Genomic DNA, 19,407 nt, shown 5'->3' with positions numbered 1-19,407 from the left:
CTCCAAAATCCTTTCACCTTCTCCATTTCTCACACCATATCCGTAACCCCCATGAACTCCCTCAAAACCGTCCATACTCCTTCCCACATGTCCATTTAGGTCTCCTCCTACCACAACAACTTCCTCATCTTTCATGTTTTCCATCAGCTTCTCTGTTGCACCCCAGAACTTGGCCTCTTCATTGCTCCGTACCTGCGGAGCATATCCCGAGATGGCGTTCACCAAGAGGTTTCCAATCATCATTCTCACCATCATCAACCTTTCACTCACTCAAGTCACACTCACCACACTGTCTACAAACTCCTCAGAAAACAGGACACCAACACCATTCACGCCTTCTGGGCACCCTAGCCACACAATCTTGGATTTCTGTCCCTGCCTACCCTTCACCATTCTCACACCACTTCCCTTCCATCTCATCTCCTGCACACAACATATGTCCACTCTTCTTCTGACCAATACTTCCACCACTTCTCCTGATCTCCCTGTCATTGTCCCTACATTCCATGTCCCAAACCTCAGAAACCGATCTCCACGTCGGGCATCAGACTTTTCGTCGTCATAAATGGAGTGATTTCCACCCTTGCTTTGATCGGGTTCCCCACCTTGAGTTTTGACGAGAGGGAGTGGGCTAACCACGGGGTACTTCGGGCTGTACCCTGCCCATATGTAGCTGTAATTGTTATGGTTGATCATTGAGATCATTGATGAAGACCAGAAAAAGCACAGGGCCCAGAACACTACCTTGGGGAACTCCAGCCAGAACAGGAAGGGGAGTTGAGAGAAATCCATTCAGGGGCACACGATGACTATGACCAGAGAGGAAGTCTGCAAGCCATGTGTGGAGATTTCCATTGATCCCATAGGAGGAGAGTTTGGTGAGCAGATCTGGGTGCCAGATCGTATTGAAGGCACGTGGTATGTCAAGGGAGACAGCTCTGATTTCCTGTTTGGCATTGAGGACCTCCATCCATTGTTGAGACAGCAGAAGCAACATGTCCAGAGTAGAACGACCTGGTCTGAATCCGAATTGATGATCGGAGATCAAGCCATTGGAGAAGAGGAAGGATTTGATATCCGAAGCAATTATGGATTCCATGCCCTTGCTGATAATTGGGAGCAGGCCGATTCGTCTGTAGTTGCAAGGATCTGTTTTTGCACATTTTTTGTGCAAAGCGGTAATGTTTGCTCCATTGAGGCTGCCCTTGCAAACCATGGCGTTACAGTAGACAGAGCTGCCTTTTTGTTTTCACGTACCCATTTGTTGATTGACCTGCAGTTGATTGATTTGACTTTTTTTTGTGATATTGGCACTCTAACCCGATTTCTCGCTCCACCCTCCTTTTCTTCCCTCTCTCCTCCCTGCTCCTCGCTCTGCCACCACTGCTCACCACCCTCCCTCTTTGCCCCCCTCCCTCTCTCCACCTGTCCCCCTCCACCCTCCCTTCTCTGCTCCCTCATTTCTCTATCTCCCCTCCACCCTCCGTCCTCTCTCTCCCTTCCCCCCTTCCCCTTCCTTCCACCCTCCTCTCCCTTCCCTTTCCTCCTCCCCTTCCCCTCCTCATCCCTCCTCTCCTCCCCTCCCCTCTCTCTCTTCTCTCCTCCCCCCCTCCTTATTCATATTCCCGTCAGGAAGCGACTCATTGTTACCTGGCAACGCCGGGTACTTTTGCTGGCTTCAAATAAACCAGTGTCTCAAAGCAATCTGTTCACATTTAAGACAGCTTTGAGATTTAGAGTACTTCAAAATAATTTAATACTTGCATTATTTGCGAACTGTTATCTCCACCCAGGTCATACTATCTAAATTCAACTAAATTATCAAACAATCCCGGCTACGCCGCTGTTAGACTTTCGGTCTTGTTTAATGTAAACCTGATTGTGCAATCAGCATTGGGCGACACATGAAATATGTAAACTTTTTCTTTGACTCCCAGTTTATGCCCCAGGATTTCGTGTCATGGGGCAAAATGGAAAGGAGCTCAAGATTTTATATTGGGTCATTCCTGGTGGAACTTGTTTCCATCTTTTTACTTTGCTTTGGGTGTGCAGCATGGGGATTTGCGATGGCGAGAAATGCTTTGCTCTTGTAGTTTCAGTTCCTCTCTTTACCCATGGACGGGCTTAAACATTGTTATTATTGTTGTTGTTCTAAAGCCCTGGATAGCTCTCTTGGGAAAGGCCCGCTGCACGGAGACAGGCGATCAATCTCCCAGGAGATCTTCAAGAGATCCCCCAAATCCAATATGATGTACCTCCACCCTCACTTATCCTTCTTTAAACAGTGAAATGCATTGCATAATTCTTTGTCTTGGAAAGATTTGGATGAACAATATGAAAGTTGAAAAAAAAAACTTTTATTTGAAAACAAACTCCAACACAGGATGTGGGGGATAAACAAAAATAAAATAAACAAAATCACTCACTGCAGGCAGGTTGGTGGTCTTTCTGTCTTCTGTGGGCTCCTCTCCAGCCAAGCTCCCCCAGCTCTGTCTGTGCTCTGTCCCCCAAATATTCCTACAGGTCGCACAAGATCTGCCAGCAACCCTCTTCTGGTGAAACTGCCAAAATCAAGACTCTCTGCTCACCTTCACTCTTTAATTCTTCTTTTCTCCCGCCTCTGGAACAAACTCCCTCGCTCTCTTCAATCCCACTCCTCCCTCCAGGTCTTTAAAACAGCTGTTCACCACCATCTCTTATCTTCCCCCCAATCTCTTATCTTCCCCCATCCAAAACCTTCATCTTTTCTCCCTCTGTCAATTCACCCCAGATCCACTTTTTTGAAATCTTCGACTTCTTTCCTGGTAGTCTGAGCAGTGTCCATGTGTATTATACCTCTCCCACTGCCCACCCCCCTTCCCACACCTCCCCACCCCCTCCCCCCTTCCCATACCTCCCCACCCCAAGCCCTCTTCCTCTCACAGATCTCCCGATGTCCCTGTTCTCCACTGTTGTACTTGTGTGCTTCCCTCTCTCTCCCCATCTTGTCTCCCGCTCCCTTTACTGTATGTTTTTTGTGTCCGCTTGTTTTTTTGTGATTAATGTTAGCCCTTCCACGAGCCTCGATGTTGTGTACAAAAAAAACCCCCCACTGGTCAACAAAACGAACAAAATGTGGAAATTGTTTTTTTCCCAACAACAATTTGGTCTTTCTTAAGAAAAGAATATGTTTAATTCTGAAATGTTCATTTGAACATAATTCAAGTTGTAATGAACAAAATTTCAGAACCTGCAGTTTGGACATCGACTATCGATGTGAAGTATTGGGTAACTTCTCTTATCTTCTCTTATCTACCATCACTTTTCTTCCTCCATCCAAAACTTGATCTTTTCTACCCCTGTTAATACACTCCAAATCCACCTTTTTCAAATTCCGTTTTTCTCCTGATTGTCCAAGTCGTGTTTATTTGTTTTGCACCGTTTCTCCTCTCCCCCCCCCCACCCCCTCCTCCCCCATCCCCCTCCCCCCCTCTTCCTTCTGCAGATCTACAAAAGTCCCTGTTCTCTTCTGTTGTTATGCTTTCCTCTCTCCCCCTCTTGTCGCCCACTCCCTCTATTTTATGTCTTGTGTTTTCTGTTTATGGCTTTGTGCTTTTTGTGTTGCTCTTACACAAGCCTCGACTCTGTAGACAATAAAATAAAATGTCGACTTGTGTGCAGGTGAAGGTGATCTGGAAGAGGGAACTAATTTCAAAATGGATATTCCTCAAAACCTTTAGAACTCACCTATTCCGATAAAACAGGAAAACGATGCATCAACATCAGAATCCAGCAGTATTTCCCTGCCTAATGCCCACCAACTAATGCCAGCAGAGGAGATGCCAGTTTCATGAACATCCAAGGAGCAGGGGGTCAGAAGGTTATTATGTGGGGGAGGTTTAGGGGAATTGTCACCTCAGTGTACAAGGAGAGGTTGAGGGCCAGGTATGAGCAATTTGGCAAAGAAGGGGAAGAAATGGAGAAGGAATGGTAGAAGTGTGGAGAGGCATTCAAGGGAATTGCAGAAGATTAAGGATGGAAGCGGTACGCTCGTGACAAAGACGGTTGCATGATTGAAGGTGTGTGTAGGATATTTCAAAGAGCTGTTTAATCAGGAAGGAAGCAGCAGCGAGCTGTAGCTGCAGAGTTAAATAGAGAGAAAAGTAGAGATCACGGAAAAGGAAGTGCGGACGGCATTGAAGAGGATGAAAAAGGGAAGGGCGCCAGGTGTTGACGAGGCATTACACAAATGATACTTGCATCGGGAGAAGTCGGAGTCAGGTGGACAAAGAGGTTCTTGAATGAATGTATGAGAGAGTTTGGAGAAGCCTCTGTGGGATTGGCTCATTTGCAAAGCAGTGTGTAAACTGTCGTGGGGTGGCCCGATGTGTGTGAATGGAGTGAGAATGATTGTGTAGCTGATTGTGCGAATAATTGGTGTGCGAGGGTAAGTGAGATGGCCGGTGTGTGTAAGTTGTGTGTGCTGGTCTGCGAGGCAGCTTCTGAGCATGCATGGTTTGGGGGAAGTACCATGATGTAAGAGTGGGCGTGGTCAAGGTTATGGGGAGGGGCGTATGTATGTGTGTGACTTCTGCAGCATAAGCAGTGAATATGGAGAACACGTCGGGGTTCCATGCAGGAAATCCGCCGAATGCCAGTGCGAAATTTTAAATTAACTGGTAGACTACGGATGCACCGTCAAACTTCTCCACAGAGAAGGGCTTGCTGAGGTTAGAATATTGAGTATGGAAGCAGCTTGAATGCTGCAACGCCAGAGCAATCGCTGCTGTTTGTACGCACTGGGCACCCAAGGAGAAGCTTCCTGCCTGTTCATGCCATGGAGGGATCGCCTGCCGAGATCAATTGTGTTGCTATGTTTGGCGGTCTCAATCGGTGTCAGTCGTTGCTCAACATCTTTTCTGGCCGGGGACCTATCCACGGCACGGCGGCCTGCAGGTCCAGAGGTCCGGGAGAGTCCGAGAAGTCGCACACGTGATGCACCCCAAACCCCGTGTCTGCAACAATATTTTCACTCTGCCGGTTTGGCAGTCAAACAACATTGAAAATCATTCCAAACAGGAAACTTAATGTTCAGAATGACATCATAAAGGACACAAACGACAGGCACAAATAACTAATGTAACGTGTAAGAAAGATAGAGTGAGGTAATCGACACTACACTACAATGCCAGTAAATTCCAGATTTTTTTTTTTTGAAAGGATTTTTGCAATCTTTACTTCATTTGAATTGAATTAAATATTTGAACACTGTTGAACATAAATCGTCTTCTTGTTTATTCCAATAACCTCCAGTATAGCAGCACTTGGACATGTCAAATAGGGTGGTGCATAAGGATGATGTGAAAGACTGCTTTAATCGTGCTTAACCCTCTGGAGTCTACAAGCCGATTCTATCGGCTTCACGCATGCGCCGAAACGTCTGCAAGCCGAATTTGTAGGCTCTAACCGCATTCAAATTTACCGTGCAATTACCGCCTCCTGGATTCGATGTGCATCATGGGAATAGACTCCAGAGGGTTAACATCCGGTATTTTTCTTTAACAATCTTTAATTTAATTGTTATATTTGAATTGAAGTATACATTGTGTGGCGTAACATGTTCTATGAACTCTCTAGATGGTTCTCAATCTCATTTCCCTGCAAAAGACTGACGCTGATTTCTACACAGGTGATGTCTGTCCTGTAAATGTGGAAGGCAGACGCAGACAACATGACAACGATTCATCTGTAACAGAAGATTCAAAATGTGCTTCTGCAAAGGAAGGTTCAGATGATATTCACATGACAAACGGAAGTGCTTCCTGTTTTGCATCTGGTGAGTGGAAACGTAAAAACATTAACATGCAATCTTTTGTATTGAGAAAATATAAATTTTCAGAAAAGTGTCAAATACTTTGCATTTTGATTTTGACAAAAAAAAGAAAATATTGTGTTCTTTGTTTCTGTAGAACAATGGAGAAATAATATGGGACAAATAAGGTCCAGTCGCAGTTGACGGTGAGGAAGAAGCCTTTTTTGAAGAAGCAATCACAAGATGAAGACTCATTTCCGAAGAAATACAAGTGCATGTCTGGGCCTCGCAACACCAAGATGAATATTAAATTAAACAAACTCAAAAAGGTTCGAGAAAAGCAAATTTGTTACAAATGTAATGTGTGCAGAATGGATTTTGTTTCAACGAGTGACGTCAAAATACACATGAGGATCTACATTGGAAAACGCTCCCACAAGTGCTCTGTTTGTGATAAAGCTTTCTTGACAAAAGGTAATTTGAAGACACATGTGATGGTCCACGCAGGAGAGCGGCCTCACAAATGCTCGATATGTGACAAAGGTTTCTTGCAAAAATTGCATTTGAAATCACATATGAGGATCCATACAGGAGAGCGTCCTTTCAGCTGCTCGATGTGTGATAAAGGTTTCTCTCAAACCAACCATTTGAAATTACATATGAGGATCCATACAGGAGAGCGTCCTTTCAGCTGCTCGATGTGTGATAAAGGTTTCTCTCAAACCAACCATTTGAAATCACATATGAGGATCCATACAGGAGAGCGTCCTTACAGCTGCTCAATATGTGATAAAGGTTTCTCTCAAACCAACCATTTGAAATTACATATGAGGATCCATACAGGAGAGCGTCCTTTCAGCTGCTCGATGTGTGATAAAGGTTTCTCTCACAACAGTTTGAAATTACATATGAGGATCCACACAGGAGAGCGACCTTACAGCTGCTCGATATGTGACAAATGTTTCTTGCAAAAATTGCATTTGAAATCACATATGAGGATCCATACAGGTGAGCGTCCTTACAGCTGCTCAATATGTGATAAAGGTTTCTTGCAAAAATTGCATTTGAAATCACATATGAGGATCCATACAGGTGAGCGTCCTTACAGCTGCTCAATATGTGATAAAGGTTTCTCTCATAACAACCATTTGAAATTACATATGAGGATCCATACAGGAGAGCGTCCTTCCAGCTGCTCAATATGTGATAAAGGTTTCTCTCAAACCAACCATTTGAAATTACATATGAGGATCCATACAGGAGAGCGTCCTTTCAGCTGCTCGATATGTGATAAAAGTTTCTCTCACAACAATTTGAATAGGCATATGAGGATCCATACAGGAGAGCGTCCTTTCAGCTGCTCGATATGTGATAAAGGTTTCTTGCAAAAATTGCATTTGAAATCACATATGAGGATCCATACAGGTGAGCGTCCTTACAGCTGCTCAATATGTGATAAAGGTTTCTCTCAAACCAACCATTTGAAATTACATATGAGGATCCATACAGGAGAGCGTCCTTTCAGCTGCTCGATATGTGATAAAAGTTTCTCTCACAACAATTTGAATAGGCATATGAGGATCCACACAGGAGAGCGACCTTACAGCTGCTCGATATGTGACAAATGTTTCTCTCAGAAAGGTGATTTGAATAGGCATATGAGGATCCATACAGGAGAGCGTCCTCACAAATGCTCAATATGTGATAAAGGTTTCCTTGGAAAAGGTGATTTGAATAGGCATATGAGGATCCATACAGGAGATTGTCCTCACAAATGCTCGATATGTGACAAAGGTTTCCACAGAAATGGTCAATTGAAAACGCATATGAGGATCCATACGGGAGAACGACCTCACGAATGCAAGATATGTGACAAAGATTTCCTTGAAAAACGTCATTTGAAAACGCATATGATGATCCATACAGGAGAGGGTCCTTCCAAATGCTCGATATGTGATAAAGGTTTCTTTGCAAAAGGTGATTTGAATCGGCATATGAGGATCCATACAGGAGAGCGCCCTCACAAATGCTCGATATGTGACAAAGGTTTCACTGGAAAAGGCGATTTGAAAACGCACATGATGATCCATACAGGAGAGTATCCTTGCAAATGCTCGATATGTGATAAAGGTTTCCCTAGCTACAGTAAATTGAAATTACATGTGAGGATCCACACAAGAGAGCGACCTTACAAATGCTCAAAACAACAATAACATGCATTTTAAGGCCATTTTCCCTGCTCGAGCGGGGGTTGGCCTTGCGGTCACCATGACGATCTTCTCCATTTTGTCCTATTTTCTGCATCTCCCCTTGTTAACCCCTGCCCACATTTGTTCTTCCACCATCTTTAGCCAAGTCTTTCTCTGTCTTCCCCATCCTCTACTCCCTTCTACATTCATTTCCATCAGTCTTCTCAACCAGTCACTTTCATCCTTCCTCAACACATGACCAAACCATCTCAACCTGTTCCTCTTCACAACATCAATCACAGGCTCTATTCCCGCAAATCTAGCTCCAGACCTAATCTAAAATCTAATCTAATCGAATCAAATCTAAAACAAAGCTCTGGACCTTACAAATGCTCGATAGGTGATAAAGGCTTCTCTAACAACAGCAAAGTGAAATTACATATGAGGGATCCATACAGGAGAGCGACCACACAAATGCTCGATATGTGACAAAGGTTTCTCTCAAAAAAGCAATTTGAAATTACATACAAGGGTCCATACAGGAGAGCTGAAATCTGAAACAGCAGGATCTGAAAAATGACGTCAAGAGTATTTTGAAATTGAAGAAACCTGAAATTGTACCAGTGATAGTCGGAGCAACAGGGACTCCGGATGATCAAGAAAACCCCCACTGAGCACTTAAAAGCATTCTGGGGAATATCATGACAAACAACATACAGGTGGAGGCTGTTAGATGTTCAGTGAGGTTTCTAAAACGGGCCCTTGGAACAAATCTATGAGAATGAAATTTCACAAAGTGGTTCAGGAATAATGACCCTTCACCGAAAAAGGAGGTGGAGATTTTGAGTTCATGGAGAACTTACTCGCACCTCCTAAAACCCGCATATGGAGATAACAACCAACGAGAGCGTCCTTACAAAAGTTATTTTTTGACGAGGATTTTATTTCTCAACGGAGCTTGAACTTCCACAGTGCAACCCACGCTGGAGTGCTCACGTAAAAAAAATGCTCTGACTTGGGAAGAGTTTTTCTGTTGAAGGTTTGTTAAATTCACATAGCATTACCCGTGCCATGTTGTGCATGCTCCTCTTGTATGCGTTCCCCAGCAGTAGACGAGATATTCAGTGAACCAGCAAGGAGAAAGCTATCGTGAAAGCGTACATCCCTTTGGGCATATTCCTTGTGAGCACAACTCCTCAGAGAACCACCTGTAACTCCGGACAACCAGCCAGCACCCCTGATCCCCTTGATGAAAGCCATACGGCTGGCTGTTAACAGAATATCCACAACAATGACTGCAAACCTGTGCCCAAAGGCAACAAGAATTTCAGGATGCTAAGCCCATCCACGTCCATGCTACTCAAACTAAATTTATAGAAAACGACAGGGAAAAAAATGTTGAATTTATTAATTTGGTTCTCCATATTCTCACAACCAAAATTAAAAATGTGATGCCAATAATTCAAACTCGCTCCTCACCCCTCCCCTTCAAAACTACCCCCTCACACCTCCCCTTCAAATCTCCACCCTACTATTTTTCTCCATTTCTCCCCCCTCCCACCTCCTCCTCAAAGCTGCCTCCTCCCCACTTCCCCTCCCTTCCATCACATACCTCTACCACTCCCCTTATTTTGTGTGTTATGTGTCGGTTTGACTCTTTGTGTGATTAATGTTCGCTCCTGCACGAGCCTCGATCTTGTATACAAAAAAAAAAAAAATCTGCTTAACAGATACCTTCCTCCTTCAAGATGTCTCTGATTCCTTAATATCTCTTCCTCGTTTCTCCCTCCTCCGGTATGATAGGCCCGAGCCTTGTCCTGGTGGTGGGGTTGCTATCTTTATCAAAGACTCTCTTCCTCACTCTCCTTGCACTGCCCTCTCTCCACCCCACCCCCAAGAGTACCTCTGGCTTCGGCGTCTTCTCCGCTCCCACCTTTTGTTCATATGTGTTCTGTACCGTCCTCCAAACAGTGATGACTCCATTTACATCTCGCTGTCTGACAACATGGACTAACTTCTATCCACTCATCCCAACTCTCTCTTCCTCATATATGGCGACTTGAACTGTCATCATGCCAACTGACTGGGTGTGGGTTCCTCTCACACCAGCGATGAGACCTCAGCAAAGGACTTCTGCAACTCACTGGGACTGACACAATCTGTCAATTTCCCGACCTGGATCTCAGCAAACGGAGTATTTTCTCTTCTCGACTGGGTTATGACTGACTTCCCTGCAAATGTCTGCTGCTCTTCTTCTGCTCCAATCGGTTCTTCTGATCATTTCCTTGTTAAAGTGAACATCTCTGGCCAATCGCAGAGAGCCTCCTCGGCACCGATGAGTCTGGCATTTAACTCAGGCTGACTGGCATTGTTTTCAAGCAGCCATCAATCATCTGGACTGGTCTCCCATCTTTACTGCCTCTGACATCAACTCTTCCTGGGAATTCTTCCAAAGTAAACTGCTCTCTCATGCATAGATTTATCCCATCTCCTCTTCATTTGTCATATCCTTCCTCCCGTCCATGATGCACTGAAGCTTGTAGTGAGGCAGTTGCCATGAAGCAACTTGCCATCACCTCATGGAAGGCAAATCCAACTGAAGGTAATCTCATTTCCTTTCACAAAGCTCAGAACAAGTGTATCTACCCTCAGGAGAGCCAGGAAACAGTATCTCTCTGCTCTCAAGACTGAATTCTCAAACCTGTCGCCCTCCTCCAAATCCTGGTAGCAGCTGGTCAAATCTGTTTCTGGTGTTTGTTCCCCCATCCATCCCCTCCCTTACCTCAAAGGGCAACACAGCTGACACCGCACGTGAAAAAGCCGAATGCCTCAACTCTGTGTTTGCGTCAAAATCTTGTGTCCCAAACCCATCTCTCTCTGTATTCACCGTACTCAGTCGTACCCAGCTGCTCCTGGACTCTGTGTCCTTCTCTCCTGACAAGGTGGAGAACTTTTTGTCAAACCTTGACTCTGATTCTGCAACTGGACCAGACTGCATCAGCCCACGGGTCCTAAAATCCTTCTTTGCCTCTTTACCTCACCCTTTCTCTGTTCTCTTCACCCTCTATTTTGTTCAAGGTCATCTGTCATCTGCTTGGAAATCAGCCAACATTACCGCAATGCACAAAAAGGTGCAAAAACAGATCCTTGAAACTACAGACTAATTAGCCTGCTCCAAACAATCAGCAAGGTCATGGAATCGATCATCGCTTCTGACATCAAATCCTTCCTCATCTCTAATGGCTTGATCTTGGATCATAAATTTGATTTCTTAGCAGGACGTTCTACTCTGGACATGCTGCTTCTGCTCTCTCAACAATGGATGGAGATACTTCATGCCAAACAATAAATCAGAGCCGCCTCCCTCGACAGAGCACATGCCTTAGATACGGTCTAGCACCCTCCTATTCTCACCAAACTCAATGGAAATCTCCACGCATGGCTTGCAGACTTCCTCTTGGTGGTCTTTCTGTCTTCGACCGACTCCTCTTCGGCCTTGCTTCCCCAGCTCTCTCTGTGCTCTGTCCCACAAATGTTCCTACAGGTCGCACAAGATCTACCAGCAACCCTCTTGTGGTTAAACTGCCAAAATCAAGACTCTCTATTCACCTTCACTCTTTCAGTCCTCTTTTCTCCTGCCTCTGGAACAAACTCCCTCACTCTTTTTCAATCCCACTCCTCCCTCCAGGCCTTTAAAACAGCTGTTCACTACCATTTCTTATCTTCTCCCATCCAAAACCTTGATCTTTTCTTCCCCCGTTAATTCACCCCAGATCCACTTTTTTGAAATTCTGACCACTCCTGGATGTCCGAGCAGTGTCCATGTGGTTTTTTTTTTTTACCTCTCCCACCCCCCCGCCCCCCTCCCCATGCTTCCTCCCCCAAGCCCTCTCCCTCCCACAGATCTCCCAATGTCCGTGCTCTCCATCTTCTCTCCCGATCCTTCCTTTTGTCATATGTTTGATGTGTCGGTTTGTCTTTTTGTGATCAATGTTAGCTCTTACACGAACCTCGATCTTGTGTACAAAAAAGAAAAAATGGTAACATAACTTAATCTCTCAATCTGTACTTGGATCTCAACGTGCTTCTTTCAGGGCCTTTCTTCGAATGCAGTTTTGTTATTCTTGTCTCTGTCCTTCCCACGTATCCAGCCAAGTTCCATTTGCGTTTTTTGATTGTGACCACTGACCAGTGTCTAGAAAATTTGTTTTCCATCTGATTTAGTTGTTTTTCTGGTCCCGTTTTAGTTCTGCTCAGATGGAATCTTTCCATGGCAGTTTGGACATCAATTTTTACTCGATCTTTGCTGTCGTCCATGTTTCATTGCCATGTGTGATATTGGGAGAACACCCTTGTTGTAAAATTGTTTATCAAAAGAAGAGTCCTGCGTATGTTTTTCCTTAAACTTTAATTTGTTCAGGGTTTCACAATAAAGAGAGGTCCTCAAAGCACAAATGCACTGCCTGTGTTTTTGTGAATATTGTCACGCGATTGCCCTCGGTTAAGACTGGGGAATAGCGGATGGAAACGAGCTTAACGAGGCGTCCGGGTCAATGGTGGATTTGCTATACACACGCGGGTGGAAGACGGAAAGAGGAAGAAGAAGCGGCGAGATTTACCTGGCAGTCCGCGCGCATTCTCCAACCTGCGAAGTGATTAGATTCACACGAACACTGAATTATGTACAAAAAGAAATAAGGTTTTATTGCCACGGATGCCAACAAGAATGGGCCGGCAAAATAAAGGTCCTAAATCGGGACGTCCCCACACCTCACTTCAAATACACGGACGAAGGAATATTCAAATAAAATAATCATTGTGTTGGGGTTTGTGTGGTGCGAGTTTAGCTTTTGTGATTCGTAAAGAATCGTCAGGCATCGAGCGTGTTCGTGCGACGCAGCGCTGGTGTTGGCGGGAACTGCCTGGTCGTAGGCGCTGAGCAGCCCTCAGCGCGCCCACGCGATCACTCGTCAGGCCCCGTGCGTGAATGCAGTAAAGGAGGATCGTCAGCGCTCCAACAGCAAGCCTAGCTCGTCATTCGTATGTGAGCACAGGGGAAAAGAATCGTCGGCGCTCCGTCTCTCCACCAAAGTCTGAAGGCAAGAACAGGTCCAAGCGCAAAATATGCCAAGAATTGAAGAGAGGCAGAGGCGAAGAGAGAAAATGTCGGTCAGCGAGTCGTTTTACTGATCGTCTTCTGACGTCACCCTCTATCTCTCCCAATCAGTGTGTCATTTATTGGTGGTCTTTCGCGCATTCTTGCATCACCGGCGCTTGTCCTTCAATCAGCGCGTCGCTTGTTGTGGCTCTTTCGCGCCTTCCTTACCGATTGGCCGAGGTGTCATCGGTCGGTGGCCAATCGGTGTCGCTCCTTTACCTTCCTTACTCCCAATCCCGGGGAAGCTTTTTGTCCCTTCCCTAACCAATCACACGTCCTTCCCTGCTCTGCCAATTGGTGGCCTGCTCTTTGCTTGCCCCTCCCCTGGCCAATCACGAGATCTCCCTGGATGTGGCTCTCAGCCGGCCTGGTCAATGTTTGATCGCCACGGTGTACCACTGTGCGGCCGCTTGCTGTCGGTCTTTTCGGTCAGTCATTGTGGCGGCGGGGGAATTAATGTGGTGCACTAATGGATCTAGCTCATGTATGTGGTGTGTTGCCATAAGGGACAATGGATGGAGCACAGAGGTTTCACACACAGGGGAAGTATCATAGTCCCTAGTCTACCTATCACCGGATCATCCTCGTATGATCACAAGTACACACTTGATCCGACAAACCGCCTAAACACAGAACTTATCACATTGAGATTGTTCTCACTGGACAGACGAAGCATGATACCTATGCAGATCTACCTGGATCTATATATGCCTACACAACCGACATAACACAGCCCCATCCCCAACCCTCCGCCCCCCTGGAACTGTAGCCCCTTGCTAGGTTCACTGCATGCGCTACCATTCCAGTCTTAGCACTTACGGTCTCACACCTAATTACCCTATGAAATAAATCAGGAGGGCTGTGGGAAGTGAGCCGAAGCTACCGACATCGGCTCCTTAACATGCTCATCCCGTTTACAATTATGCATTTCAAATATTTACAATGGTTCTAATTTATTAGCGCTGAGGAAGCGCCTCTAGCGAATGACTTCCAGCCAGTGTAACGCGAATTCCTGTCACAGGAATTCTGAGATAATATAAGTGTGACGTGGCAGTTCCTGATTGGTTCGTGTTGGGGAACCCCTTCTCGCTGCCGACGTGACGTAAATTCGCGCACGCGCACTGGTGAAGCTTACTCGATCTTACTCGATCCCATATTACATGTACTTTCATTGCATACAAATTATACTTCCTCCTAGAAATTCCATGCCCGAACCTCAGCGCAATCCAAGAGGATTCACTTGTTGTTCCTGCGGAGGAAGGGAAACGAGCAACACGCAAAACGAACAACCACAAACTTAACCTTAACCTGCAAAAACTCAAAAATTCTATAAACATTTATACAACCCCTTCCTACAGACCGCGTCCCACGGTGGATGCCACAAGACTAAACGTTACCTTCGGGGCTGTCCCAATGCACCCCAAAATTTCCGTGGGCCCTTTCCTGGTGTTACAGGTGAGTGACTTGGCTCGGTGGATTTCGCCCACATTCATTCAACACAAACCCATAACCACTCATACACATTCCATCAACCAAACATTTCAAAAGTCAATAAAGCACTTAATCAATCCCCCTGCAGGACCATGGCATCGATGTCATCTCACATGTGTGTGTTGCTCTCAACTAGGCAGCGGGGAGGTACCGCACAATCAAGATGGTGGGGGCACTTCAGGCTGTGGTGCCCGCAGTCCAAACGCAAGTCACTTGACTTACAAATTCATTGCCCCCCCCCCCTTTACCTCTTCGCCCCGTGACAGTCAAACAGCCCCTTTCCGCCGTTACCCCGCTGGTGGGGGTCTCCACACTCCAGGGTCTGTTGCCTCCTGCTTCCGCACAGCTACACGGGTCGCCAGGAGTCTTCTAACCCAAGGCGCCCAATCAGACCCTCCACCGACGGGCTCCAATTTCCAGTCACCACTGATTGTCAGGGGTAATTGCCGCAGAGGGGGGTCGCAGTCATCGCTCCTCAGAGCTTGATCTGTACCTGCGGACACGCACACCTTCCCCACTCACAAAATCCCCAAAACACATTTCCTCCCCTGCTGCCATTCAATTTTCAAACAAATTTCCAGAGCAGATGTTTAAAAAGAGTCGTTTCCAAACGTTGCTGCCATGGCCTGCCATGATGTGAAATCCCATATTCACATTTAACCAATACTTTTCATAATCACAGTAATCATCACTCATCCATAATCTCAAACCTCACCACCACATAAATACACATCACCTTCACACAAAAACAAACGGCCACCCACAAGACACTGTGTTGCATACATTCCACCCCTCACCGACCATGCCATCAATTTTGAAGACCACATCAGTCACCTGCCGAAGTACCACCCCTGGGCCCTTCTCAGGTGAGGTGAGTTTTGGACACACCCCTTTCCTCCTCCGGGGCCAGTGGAGCCCAATAAGGTCTCCGGGGAGGAACCGAGGTGTGTGTGCCCGAACGTCATACCGCACTTTCATATGTGAGGAAGCCAAGCCAATTTGCTTCCTTGCAAACTCGTGAGCCCTTTCTATGCTCTTTCTCAAATTGGTTGCATAGCCTTCCACAGATGCTTCACCCGGTTCCTCTGGTGACAGTCCCATCAACAAATCTGTGGGGACTCGCATCTCCTCGTGGGGACTACCGAACATCAACACGGCGGGGGTGCACCAAGTGGTCCCATGCTGTCGGGTCCTGCATGCCATCAGTACAAAGGGGAGGTGCTCATCCCAATCCTGCTGGTTTTTGGATGTAAAGAGGGCCAATTGTGTCAAAAGGGTCCGGTTGAACCTCTCCACCATCCCATCCGATTGAGGCCTAAGAGAGGTCGTCCTGGTCTTGTGAATTTGGAGGATCTCACACATCGACCGCAGGAGCACAGTTTCAAAGTTCTGGTCCCAGTCGGCGTGTAGCTCCCTGGGAACGCCAAATCGGGAGAAGAATCCCTCAACTCGTACCCGAGCTACCAGCCGGGCTTCCTGGTTGGGTAATTGGTAGGCTTCTGGCCACTTGGTAAAATAGTCCATTGCCACCATAATGTACCGGTTCCCTTGGCGGGTGACTGGCAGGGGGCCCACTACATCTACTGCCACTCGCTCAAGTGGTGCTCCCACGTTGTACACCTGGAGCGGGGCCTTGCGCGCACGTGGGGGTCCCTTCTTACCGCAGCAGAGGTCGCAGGATCTCACCCAATCTTGAATGTCCCTGCCCGAATTCACCCAGTAGAACTTTTGCCGCAATTTGGACAAAGTTTTGGCCACGCCCAAATGTCCCATTGTCCTAGTCCCATGTACGTGCCCCATAACCACTTCCTTCAATTTGTTTGGTACAATTATCAACCGAAGCTGCATTGCCCGTTGGTGTGACCCATTTCCAATACAAATGGCCATCTTTCAACCCCAACATTTTGCCACTGTGCCCAATAGGCCTTCACCTGGGCCCCGTGTGGAGCAATCTCCTCCCAAGAAGGTCTTTTGTCCTCCTTTAGCCAATGAAAAAGGGGCCCCAAAACAGGATCCTCCCTTTGACTCTCTCGCTAATTCACATCGCCCAATTCAGGTGGGAGTTGTGGCAAAGTTTGCCTTGTCACTCTCGCTGCATATCGGCATGCATCAATTTGATCTTGCCCAATTGGATCCTTGGCTTCCTGTCTATCACAAAAATTGCACTGTGCCTCCAAACAGGGCCACCAAGAGAGCGCGTCTGCATTGGCATGTGCTTTGTCGGGCCGATGTTACACAGTGACATTATACTGCTGCAGCCTCTCAAGCCACCTGGCAATTTGTCCCTTCGGCTCTTTGAACCGAAGAAGCCGTTGCAAGAAGGCACGATCCACTCGGATCACAAACTCCCTCCCACAAAGGTAAGGGTGAAAGTGTCCAACTGCCGAGAGTAGGGCCAATCTATTTGCATGTAACGCAATAATTTCGCTCGGGCCTCGAAAGCGCCCGACTGTAATACGCAATAACCCTCTCGACTCACTGTTGCATTTATGACAACACAGCTCCCAATCCTTCCGGACTTGCACCCGTATCAAGGATGTAACTGCCATCATCCTTCGGTTTTGCCAAAACTGGGTCCTCCACCCGACATTGTTTTAAGTGACTGAATGCTTCGATGCAGCTCTCTCACCATATTAATCGGGCTCTTTTCTCTGTCAATTTGTGCACGGGTCTTGCGATTTCTGCAAAATTTGCCACAAATCTCCTGTCGTAGGAGCAGAGGCCCAAAAATCCTCTGACTTCCCTTACATTTTTGGGGGTGGGCCACTCTTTTACAGATTTTACCTTTCCAGGGTCAGTGGCCATGCCGCTCTCGCTAATCACGCGACGTTGGTAAGTCACCTCTCTCCTGAAAATTTTACACTTGCTCGGATTCAATTTCAACCCAGCCCCCCCTAACCTATTGTCAGGGAATTTGTACTGGGGGACTCACAGGACTCCAATGACCGGACACAGGTTACAAAAGGTCTAGTTTATTAAACTGTATTCACTTCATCCAATTACCAAAATGATACCGCATAATATAATGGATCAGGTTAACTCTTTTCGCTGGTCCTTCTCATTCATCCGACACTCCCGTTCGGTCAGCGCTTCACGTAGCAAGTCCTCTCGACTCCAGCCGCAGCTCCCGCTTATATGGACCAACTCGACTTAATCCTCTGTCCGCTGAACTCGTAATCTCTTCTCCGCTGACGTTACTGGTCGCCTTCCTGGCGCCAGCTAGCCCCCCCTGTTGTGAGTTCCATTTATCAAACAATAGGGGGGTGCTCCAGCCTGGGGCTGTGACCAGGTGTTTCAAGAGATTATCATGTTCGTGCACATTCCTAACTCATTTACAAACTCGTCCTTCACAGAGTTTGCATGTAAAATGCATTTGCTTTGTTACCAGGTTAATCAATAAGTTACCAGTGCCAATCAATAAGTTACACTGAATTACACTTCCACAATTCCCTCATCTTTTTGTTTTTGTTTATATTAACCATTAATCTAAACATCAATATAAGTAAACAATCAATCACTACAAGTAAACATCATTACAAGTATAAGTAAATAATCAATCACTGCAAGTAAACATCATTACAAGTATAAGTAAATAATCATAACTTTTGTAATCAAATTCCCTTAGGCATACACCATCATCCTGCAAGAATCACAAAACATTTCGTTGGTCATTGACTCCTTCCTTATTGTTCAATCTATTGCATTTGCATCACAAATATATTTTCAAAACAACACTTCACCATCACCAAGATACAACAATTTCACTTCATTTTCAAGTTTTGTAAAGCATCTGCACCATCTGGCAAAAACGTTTGCCTCCACACAAATGTTGACTTTGTTTGAAAGGAAGGGCTGATCACTTGTGTTTGAATCCAGGTATGAAACATTTTCTCCTAATGTCTTCATAGCTCCTGCATTACTTCGTGTAGGATTTCGCTGTTGTGGTAACATTGCGGAGTCATAGACTGACCCTGCTCTCCTTGTAGCATTCTTGCCACTTTTTGCTGTAAACCATAGTAATTCCTGAACAAGGCCTTCACCCAGTTGTAGTCGACTTGCCTCTTCCCTCATTGTGAGTGGGCAGCAAGTATTGGTGTGACGTTGATTGGCCAGCAAGATGTGGAACAGGGATGCCGGATGCATCCACAATGATGTTGGGACCATGGTGTTCAGGTCATTCATGGTCCTTACCAGGAGCAACCAGCAGAATCGTGCACAGCTGTTGTGACAAGGGCACAGCCGTTTTTTTTGCAGCTCCATGCTGGTTCCCCGGACGTTGGTGAAGTAATAACATATGTCCCCGCATTTCACAGAGGTTGCAGGTAAAATGTCGTTGTCCTGCAACTTCTGATGTGGTGAATGTTCGAAGCCTTCGAACAAGAGTAAGTGATCGCCTTTCTTTCATATGTTGCAGTGTGATCCAGGCAAATGGTCACATAAATTTCCTTGGTGAAGGTAAGCATTCATCTCCAAGTTACACGGGAGAATGTCTTCATCATTCTTTGAGAAAGAGGGTGTATGCCACGATTAACTTCATTTTTTAGCCACAAATTTTCTTTCTCGAACTTCTTCCCAATTCCGTTAGCACTCCCTTCAAAATGTGATCTCGTCTTATCCTTATGCTCAGTCACATCTGAATCTGCTTTCCACACACACTGAATCAGATAGGGTGCATCTTACCATGAAATCAGCATAATCATGTATATCTTCCGACAGTTTCACATTCAACAATTTGTTGTTTTTCCTTAACACAAAAAGTTATATTCATTTATATGCGT

At 46.0% G+C, this 19,407-nt stretch overlaps 1 protein-coding gene across 1 annotated transcript in view; it reads left to right on the top strand.

Annotated features, from left to right (window-relative positions):
- The window catches only part of LOC137421486 (uncharacterized), a 63,608-nt gene extending 51,173 nt beyond the window's left edge, over nt 1–12,435 (top strand). The window contains exons 3-5 of the mRNA XM_078784968.1: nt 5,669–5,815; nt 5,949–6,388; nt 7,222–12,435. Of these exons, the coding sequence (XP_078641094.1) occupies nt 7,285–8,004 (720 nt within the window). The 5' untranslated portion in view covers nt 5,669–5,815; nt 5,949–6,388; nt 7,222–7,284 and the 3' untranslated portion in view covers nt 8,005–12,435. The remainder of the gene's footprint in view (nt 1–5,668; nt 5,816–5,948; nt 6,389–7,221) is intronic.
- Nucleotides 12,436–19,407: the final 6,972 nt, after the last annotated feature.

Source organism: Myxine glutinosa, chromosome 1, assembly GCF_964187855.1.
Source record: "Myxine glutinosa chromosome 1, kmMyxGlut1.1, whole genome shotgun sequence".
Taxonomy (NCBI): domain Eukaryota; kingdom Metazoa; phylum Chordata; class Myxini; order Myxiniformes; family Myxinidae; genus Myxine; species Myxine glutinosa.
Note: the sequence above shows the minus strand (reverse complement) of the source record. Positions and strands in the feature narration are given on the sequence as shown.